The following is an 8,998-nucleotide window of genomic DNA, read 5'->3' on the forward strand; positions in this document are numbered from 1 at the left end:
TTTCTCTGTGTAGCCCTGACTGGCCTGGATCTCACTTTGTAGACCAGGCTGGCCCTGAACTGAGAGATCCGCCTGCCTCTGCCTCCTGAGTGCTCGGATTAAAGGCATATGCCACCACTGCCAGGCTTATTTATACTCTCCATGGTTTGTATTTTCACGTATCTGTGTGGGGATTATGTGCGTGTGAATGCAGGTGCCCAAAGAGGTGAGAGATGACAGAGTCCCTTGGAGCTGGAGTAACAAGAAGTTAAGAGCCACCTGGCATGGGTGCTGGGAACTGAACTCTGGAAGAACAGCCAGTGCTCCTAACCACTGAGCTGTGTCTCCAGTCTGACTCTTTTTCTTTTATATTGTTTTCTGTCAGGTATTGAGGTCGCAGTGGTGTGAAAGTCACCAACGCAAAAATGATTCTGAGCTCCCCCCCGGAAGAGCCCCTCGCCTGTGAGAGTGTTGGCCTCCATCTGCAGGGTTGGGCCGCAAGTCTTGCTGCTCAGTATGGTCCCTAGAAAGTTTCTCAGGCTTCATCTGAGCTCCTCAGACAGGCAGAACGTACGCACACCCCTTAAGCATGGCCCCTGTCTGTGCAATGGTCAGCCACCCCAGACACCTTCAAGTTAGGAAATGTTGCTCTGCAGAAGGCAGCGCTTTCATCTCTGCTCCCCGAGGAAAGGGGCGGTTAGGTTAGAGAACAACTCTGTGGAGCTGACTCTCTTTCCCACCTCTCTGTGAGTTCCAGGGATCCGACTCTGGTCTCCAAGCTCCTTTCCCCGCTGAGGTGCCCTGGTAGTCAGTTTCCTGTACTCTTGACAAAACTTTAAATAAAAATTTGCATGTACAGCTCTTAAAGCGGAGAGGAAGTTTGGAAGGCAAACTTGGCCTGCCCATATTTGTATGGGTGCCACGTGCATCTGTGTATGTGGGGCAAAAACGATGATGTTTCTGAGCAATAAGATTTGGAGCAAAATTTTACTGTCACCTCCGTCCTCTATGCAGTTGCCGTGTTTCCATTTCTTAGGGCTGCCGTAATGGACTGTGCTATCTAGAACAGAAGCACTTCATTATCCTACAGTTCAGAGAGGCTGGGATTTGAGTCAAGTATTGGTAGAGTTAGCTCCTTCTGGAAGTGGTGAAGAACCGTGTCCCTCCACTGCCTCCTGGTGGTGACTGGTGGTCCTTACCGTCTCTTAACCCATGACTGCCTTACTCCAACCTGCTTGCTGTCACACGCGGGGCCTGTTCCTTGTGTGATACAGCATCTCCATTTTCTCCTTTTCCAGGTAGGAATATTCTAGTTCTGTTTCTGGTGACTGTGTTAAAACACCCTGAAAAATGTAACTTAGGGGAGAAAGGGTTTATCTGAGCTCTCAGTTCTGGATAGGACCCACCTGAATCCTGTATGATGTCATCTTCAGTTGGTAACATTGATAAAGATCCAATTTCCAAGACAAAGGGTCTCCTTCGTATGTTATAGGTAGACATGAATTTAGAGGGCCTGCTATTTAAACAGCTATTAAAAAAATGATGCTATGTATGATTTCCACAAGGTCATGGAGCTCATGCTGGGCAGCAGTTAACTTGTCTGTGCTTCTCTGCTCACTGCGGACCCGCTGCCATAGCTCGGCCAAACCGTTTAAACTCCCTGAGTCTCAGTATTCATGGCTAGGAAATAAGGAACCGATAACTGTCTATTCGGCTCACTGTGTGGCTGACATGGGAGAACGTGTGTGATACCTATAGGTGATTATTTTAAAAAAAAAAGCCTGGGAAATAATTCTTGAAGCCTTGGTAATGGCGGGTTTTATGTCACACAAACTATAGAGTCATCAGAGAGGAGGGAGCCTCAGTTGGAGAAATGCCTCCACAAGACCAGGTCGTAGGCAAGTGTGGAGGGCATTTTCTTAGTGATTGATGGGGGAAGCCCCAGCCTATTGTGAGCTGGGCCATCCCTGGGCTAATGGTCCCAAGTTCTTTAAGTAAGCAGGCTGAACAAAGCCATAAGGAGCAAGCCAGTAAGCAGCAGCTCTCCATGGCCTCTGCATCAGCCCCCGCTTCCAGGTCCCTGCCCTACCTCTTTTCAGTGATGACCCCTAATACAGAATGGGTGAAATCAACCCTTTCCTCCCCCATATTCTTTGGGTTACTGTGTTCTATCACAGCAGCGGTGACCCTGACTAAGACAGCCTTCTGCCTCTTTTCTGCTTATAGAAAGAAAGGCAGTGTGCTCCCTGGCCTGGGGACATCCTAGCCCCAAGCTATCCCTGGGTTCCCTGCCACCCTTCCAGGGTAACCGATGTTCAATCACACAGAACTTCTTGTTCCTTTTCAAACCTCGGCACCTTCTCATAAGCGTCTCCATCTGCTGGCAAGGCCCTCGTCCCTCAGCTCCCCCTGGCAGCCTCCTCTTCCTTCTGAATGTCACGGTGCTTCCTTCTCTCTTCCCTACCTGCTCTCCCAGCGCACTTACCCTTTCTTATGTGCACTTTCGCTTTCTCAAGCTTCTGTGACTCATGCTCACCCCGAGTCTACAAATATTAAATGGGGAATTCTAGCGAGGATTAAAATTGTGCACCATTCCGGGGAGGCTGATGCGATCTTGCGCTGTCTTGCTTCATCTCGCCTGGAGTGGGGAGGTCTCGTGTGCCTGCACTCTGTACGAGACACCTGTCAGTCACTTAGCTTTTTGGTGATTTGGATGGGAGTGTCCCCACAGGCCATGTATTTACATGCTTAGTACCCGGCTGATGAACTGCTTGAAAGAATTAGGAGGTATGGCATTAAGTGTGTTCTTGTTGGAGGAGGTATGTCACTTTTGAAACATCAAAGCCCACCCCAGGCCTACTGTCTCTCTCTGCCTGCTACCTAGGGATCAGAGTATAAAACTCTCAGCTACTGCTCCAGTGCTATGCCTGCCTGTTTCCTACCAACACTCTGAAACTGTAAGCAAGCCCCCAGTTAAATGGTTTCTTTTCTAAGAGTTGCCTTGGTCATGGAGTCTCTTCATAGCAACAACAGTGACTAGGACAGTCCTGTGTCCATCACTAAGTCCGTTGCAGAGTTGTGTTTCTCTTCCAGTCAGCTTCACGTACACACAGCCTCTGCCCTTCACCTCACTGCATCCCACCCCAGAAGCATTGCGTAATCTCAAGTCCTGTACTTCACAGGAAGAGGGGAAGTACAGTTCAATAAGCTCTGTGTGTGTGTGTGTGTGTGTGTGTGTGTGTGTGCGCGCGCGCATTTGTGCTTTTATGTGTGGAGGTAAGAGGTTAACTTTGAGTATCATTTTTCAGGAGCTACCTACCTCTATCTACCTTGTATTTTAAGGCAGGGTCTCTCATGGGCCTAGAGCTCCCCAAGCAGGATAGACAGGCTGCTCACTGGGATTAAAAGTATACACCATAATGACTGTTTTTTTTTTAAAAATTGTTCTTATTGAACTATACAGTTTTCTTCACTCCCCTCTCTTTCTCCCCCCTCCTTCTAGCCTCTCCCCTGACTCCCAGATTCCCAGTTCACTCAGGAGATCTTGTCTTTTTCTCCTTCCTATATAGATGCGTGTATGTTTCTCTTAGGGTCCTCTTTGTTATCTAGTTTCTCTGGGGTTGTGGCCTGTAGGCTGGTTTTTCTTTACTTTATGTCTATAAGCTACTTATGAATGGGTACATATTATATTTGTCTTTCTGGGTCTGTGTTACCTCACACAATATATTTTTTCTAGATCCATTCATTTGCTTACAAATTTCAAGATGTCATTACTTTTTACTCCATTGTGTAAATGTGCCACATTTTCCTTATCTATTCTTTGGTTGAGGGGCATCTAGGTTGCTTCCAGGTTCTTGCTATTATGAATAATGCTGTTATGAACATAGCGGAGCACATGCCCTTGTGGTATGATTGAGCATCCTTTGTGTATATACCCCAAAGTGGTATTGCTGGGTCTTGAGGTGGATTGTTTCCTAATTTTCTGAGAAATTGCCATACTGATTTCCAAAGCATATGCCTTTTTTTTTAAATGTAGTTTCCAGGGATTGAACTCAAGATCTCATGCTTGCAAGGCAAGTACGTTACTAACTGTCTGGTTGTTCAGCTTTCTTTGTCATTATTGTGGATAACTTCAGTAACCCTCTCCCTACCCAGACCCAGCCTCCCCTGAGACAGGTCCTGTTCTGGGGGGGGGGGCAGACACTTTACTGATTGAATCTCCATTTCTGTAGCATAACATTTGGGTTATTCTATTTTATAATTAATTATTGTCATTGGTTTCTTACTTGACCCAATTTGTAAATTAAACTTCATCATAGGCCTGTGTGTGTAGGAAAAAACCATAGTATGTGGCAGGCAGCTCAGTTCACAGGTTGCTTTTGCAGGCATCCACGAGGGGGGCTGAGAAGGGATCTCCGGTGGGTAGAGAGCCTCTCCTGTGGACAGACAGATGTCCTACGCATCTTCTAAGCAATGTTATACTCCGCATAAACACACCGTCAGAGTTGATTTCTGGGAAAAGGCCCAGAGAGAGACAATGGATTGACTCTCAGCCCCATCATCTCACTGGAGATCGAAGGTGGTGCTTTGGTGAACTTTATATTTAATGCTTACATTTTTATTTATTTAAAAGATTCAGCTCCAAAGCCACAGAGAAACCCTGTCTCGAAAAACCAAAAAAAAAAAAAAAAAAAAAAAGATTCAGTCTTTAGTTATGCATTTGTGTGCTTGTCTATGTAGCAGGTGGAGTCCAGAAGAGGGAGTTGGATTCCCTAAAGCAGTAGCTACAGGCAGTTGAGAGCTGCCCAGTAGGAGCTCGGGGAATCGAACATGGGTCCTTTGCATGGACCGTGTGTGTTTTTAACCACTGAACCATTTCTTCAGTCCCCAGTTTTGATATTTTTATGTCTCTCCTATTAGACGGTTGTTGTAAATGGTTTTAGGAGATGGACAATTTGTCTCACTTCTGGGTCTCCAGCAACAAACCGACAATTGGCATTTACTAAGTACTAGTTATGACTCCGTGCTTCCTGGGATGGGTGGGTGGGGGTGTGTGTGGACTCAGCAGGATAGAACTCTACTGTAGAACCTGGAGTTTATTTAAGGAGATCTCCTCTCTTACCTCATTTAAACTTGTTAGTCCTCTCTTAATCTTTCCAGATTTTAGGGAAGAATATGTTTACCCCATTGCCCAGGAGAATGATGCAAACTCTTTAAGAAAGAAGACATTCAGGCTTCAGGGATGTCTTCTGTGACCCTGTTCATGAGCACTCCTGTATCTGGGGATTTGCCTTTCTAGGAAGGTGGGCCACTTTGGCTTTGTGTTCCTTCCAGGCATGTTCTTCCAGGGTGAGGATAAATCAAGCTAGCATGATGCTAAGTATCCTTTGTAAACACGCTTTCATGTTTCTCCCTGCGAGAAACGTCCTAGGGACCGCATCAGGCTTTCGTTCCCATGGTTTCTCAAAGATGGTTCAGAATTACCGAGCTGTCTGTTGCGCTCAGCACATGTTGGCTTTCCTGGGGCACGGAGCCTTTGGGGCTCTGGGGCACTTAACTTCTGAGCCATCCTCCTGCTTGTGCGATTACCTTGCTTTGACTAATGAGCGAAAGAATTCTTCCAAATGTCCACGGATCTGCAATCCCGCTCAAATGTCATAGGAAAGGATGGTGACATCTTGGAAAAAAGTTCCTGCTTTGATCGGTTTTGCTGTGTCATGCTTGGGTCAGGTCAGGTTCCGCTGGACATTTCGTTGTCATGCGAGTCCAGCGAGGGTCTATGCGCGGTTTCCATTCCCACTACTGGGAAATGATTCACTTAAATCATTACAATGGGCATTTGACACGGAACACAAATACCAGTTTTTGTTTTTGTTTAATTTCTTCCCTCCCCAGAGAAGAGAATCTAAAGCAATGAAAACCTGTTTTCCATCTCCCTCTGCTTTCCCAGTCCAGGAACATTTGAGATGCTCATTAACGCCGGGCCATTTCGGACTCGGCCAGTGCAATTGTTGAATTTGTGGTTTTTAGCAGATCTGTAGCTTGGCTTTTCATCTTTGACTAATGGCTGCTTTCAGGCCTTTGTGGCGTATTCATTTCCCTAACATTTAAAATAAATACTCAAGTGTCATGGAAACAAGGGCTGGCTTTTTTTTCTCGTTCTCAGTGACTTTTCTTCGGGGATGACTTCAGCCGCTGTGAAACAGATACTGACTTTTGCTTCTATGTACACTTGGCTGTTACAGCAAGACGATCGACACAGATGGCGGGGGACCTTCCACCGAGGACATAGTAGGACCAGAAGCAATCTTGTTATGTACTCATTTGTAGATTCCTTCAGGGAGCTGTACTGAGGCCCTACTGTGCACCAGGCACTAAGGCACACACTCAGTGTACTGTGGCTGTTGTCATAAAGAACAGACCAATGGAAATCCCTACCCGGCTTGAGGAGCATGTGTCCTAGTTCCTAGCTATCTATTCAGGAGGCCTATGAGAGAATCACCGTAGCCCAGGGTTGGTTTCTGAGACGCTGTCTCTCTATGTAGCCCTCTCTCTACTTAGACATGATTTCATAGACTTGTTTTTTATTTTACGCACAGGAATATTTTGCTTGCAAGTATGTCCGTGCGCTATGTGAGAGCTGTACCTCCAGAGGCCGGAGTTTGGATCTGCATATGAAAGAGAATACGTGGTGTTTGTCTTTCTGAGCCTGGGTTACTGCACTCAAGTGTAATTTTTTCCAGGGCCAAAAAACAGCAGTTGCGACTAAGTAGGTGGCAAGGCTTTACCTGGCTGTGTGTTTTATGCCCTCGTCAAGGGTGGCGTTAACCTTCCCTCTTTCCCTACAACACTTCTTTTCTTTGGAGACAGGGTCTCATACTAAGCCCAGGCTGGCCTGAGATTCATTATGCTGCCTGGGTTGGCCTTGAATGTATGGCAGCCTTCCTGCCTCAGCCTGTCGTGTTCTGGGATTACAGCAACATAGCTACTACACCACATCTGGCTTTCTGTGAGTATGTGTGCACATGTATGGTGTATGTGTATGCATGCTTTCCTGTGCAGCTGTCCACGTATAGATGTGTGCACATGTATGGTGTTTGTGTATGCATGGTTTCCTGTGCAGGTGTCCACGTATAGATGTGTGCACATGTATGGTGTTTGTGTATGCATGGTTTCCTGTGCAGGTGTACAGGTACAGTAGAGTGGATGTGTGCACTTGTATGGTGTATGTGTATGCATGTTTTTCTGTGCAGGTGTGCAAGTACAGCTGTGTACACAAGCAGGCAGAAGTCAGAGGTTCTCAATTGCTCTTCACCTTGGATTTTTTTTTTTTTTGACAGAGCCTCTCACTGTCTCCACAACTCATTTACTCTGAGAGACTGGCTGCCCAGCAAGCTCTGGGCTCCTTCTGTCTGCCTCGTCAGTGCTGGAATTATAGGCATGCATCACTACCCCCATTTCTGCTCCCTGTGGGGTCTGGGGATCTGAACTCAGGCCCTAATCTTGTATGACAAGTGCTTTACCAACTGTACTCTTTCCCAGTCCCACCCCCTCTTTTAAACTGTTAATGATTGTATTTAGTACTGGCTATAGAGTTCCCAGAGGACATTCTCAAAACAGAAACATCTTAAAGTTTAAGCTGGGCCCTCTGTTAAAGGCTTTCCAGTGCTCCAGGAAGGCTCATGGGCTTTAAGATATTTTTGAGCTGGACGGTCGTGGTGCACGCCTTTAATTCCAGCACTTGGAAGGCAGAGGCAGGTGGATCTCTGTGAGTTTGAGGCCATTCTGGTCCACAGAGCGAGTTCCAGGAGCCTCTCACTGCTGTGGGTTTGTCTCTTTAGGAGTATGTGCACCACCTGCTCGCCCTGGAGCATCGCGCCGAGGAGCTGTTTCTGGAACACTGGCTGAATCCCCACTGCAAGCCTCACTGCGACAGGGACCTGGTCCACCCTGTGTAAGGACCCAGAGCCAGCTTGGTATGTTCCCAGCCTTTTGTTGGGGAGAATACTGATGGGAAATATGTTCACGGTAGGGAGACTTCCTGGAGGAGTGTGCTCAGGGGCCAGGTGTCACTGACTGTTGTTTAAGGGATGGCAAGGGAGCCAGGCAGGAAGGAAAACAGGGGTGCCTATTGGTCACTGAGAGATCCCAGATGAGGTGCTGAAGGTACCCTATTTGCCATCCAGGAAAGATCCGTATATGATATGCATGCAGTTCCAACAGCGGCCAAAAGAGGGCATCAGACCCTCTGGGACTGGAGTTACAGCCAGTAGTGAGCCACCATGAGGGTGCTAAGAATTGAACCTTAGTTCTCTAGCAGAGCAGTTCTTAACTGCTGAGTCATCTCTCTCTGCAGCCCCCTCTCCCCAGTTTAGATAGACTGGAGCTTGCTGTGTCCATCAGGCTAAACTTCAACTCAAAAAAATCTTACAGCCTTTGTCTTCTGAGTGCTAAAATTGAAGGCATGCTCCACTGTGCTTAGCCCTCTCTGGGCTTTTACAGACCAAGCAGGACAGGGCATAACCGGGTGGTTGATTATGTGTGGTCACGAGCAATCTCTGCACCTTTACTGCTGAGTATTCTGTGTGACTGTAATGGCACAGGGATGTCCCTTCAGAACGTCACCCGGGAGTTTGTAGAGTGCTCTTACAGTTCTGTCATGGACTATCTTATTACCCTGACATCATCAATGGCCTGTTTCAAAAAAAACCAAACCAAACAAACAAAAAACCCGGAGTGCTTGTTGCTCTTCTAGAGAGCTTGACTTCAGTCCCAGCATTCACGCCTGGCAGCTCACAGCCATCTCTACAACTCCAGCTCCAGGAAAGTCTGACGCCCTCTTCTGGCGTCCTGGCACACTGCACCCATACACATATATGCACACACAGATGCGCATGCACATAAATAAATAAAATAAATCTTTCAAAATTGGTGCACACAGAGGGAACGTTCAGGAAATAACAGCTGGTAGCTCCTTCTCTCTCCTTTTTCTCCTCCTTCACCACCTCCACCCCCACCA

General features: G+C 47.0%; 1 protein-coding gene and 1 pseudogene across 1 annotated transcript in view; one reads left to right on the forward strand and one right to left on the reverse strand.

Annotated features, from left to right (window-relative positions):
- C7H17orf67 (chromosome 7 C17orf67 homolog) overlaps window positions 1-8,998 on the forward strand; it is a 16,440-nt gene that overhangs the window by 6,797 nt on the left and 645 nt on the right. Inside the window, exon 3 of the mRNA XM_013347541.2 lies at window positions 7,821-7,955. Within this exon, the coding sequence (XP_013202995.1) occupies window positions 7,821-7,937 (117 nt within the window). The 3' untranslated portion in view covers window positions 7,938-7,955. The remainder of the gene's footprint in view (window positions 1-7,820; window positions 7,956-8,998) is intronic.
- On the reverse strand, window positions 6,727-6,830 carry LOC113456402 (annotated as a pseudogene).

This window comes from Microtus ochrogaster, chromosome 7 (assembly GCF_000317375.1).
Source record: "Microtus ochrogaster isolate Prairie Vole_2 chromosome 7, MicOch1.0, whole genome shotgun sequence".
Classification (NCBI taxonomy): domain Eukaryota; kingdom Metazoa; phylum Chordata; class Mammalia; order Rodentia; family Cricetidae; genus Microtus; species Microtus ochrogaster.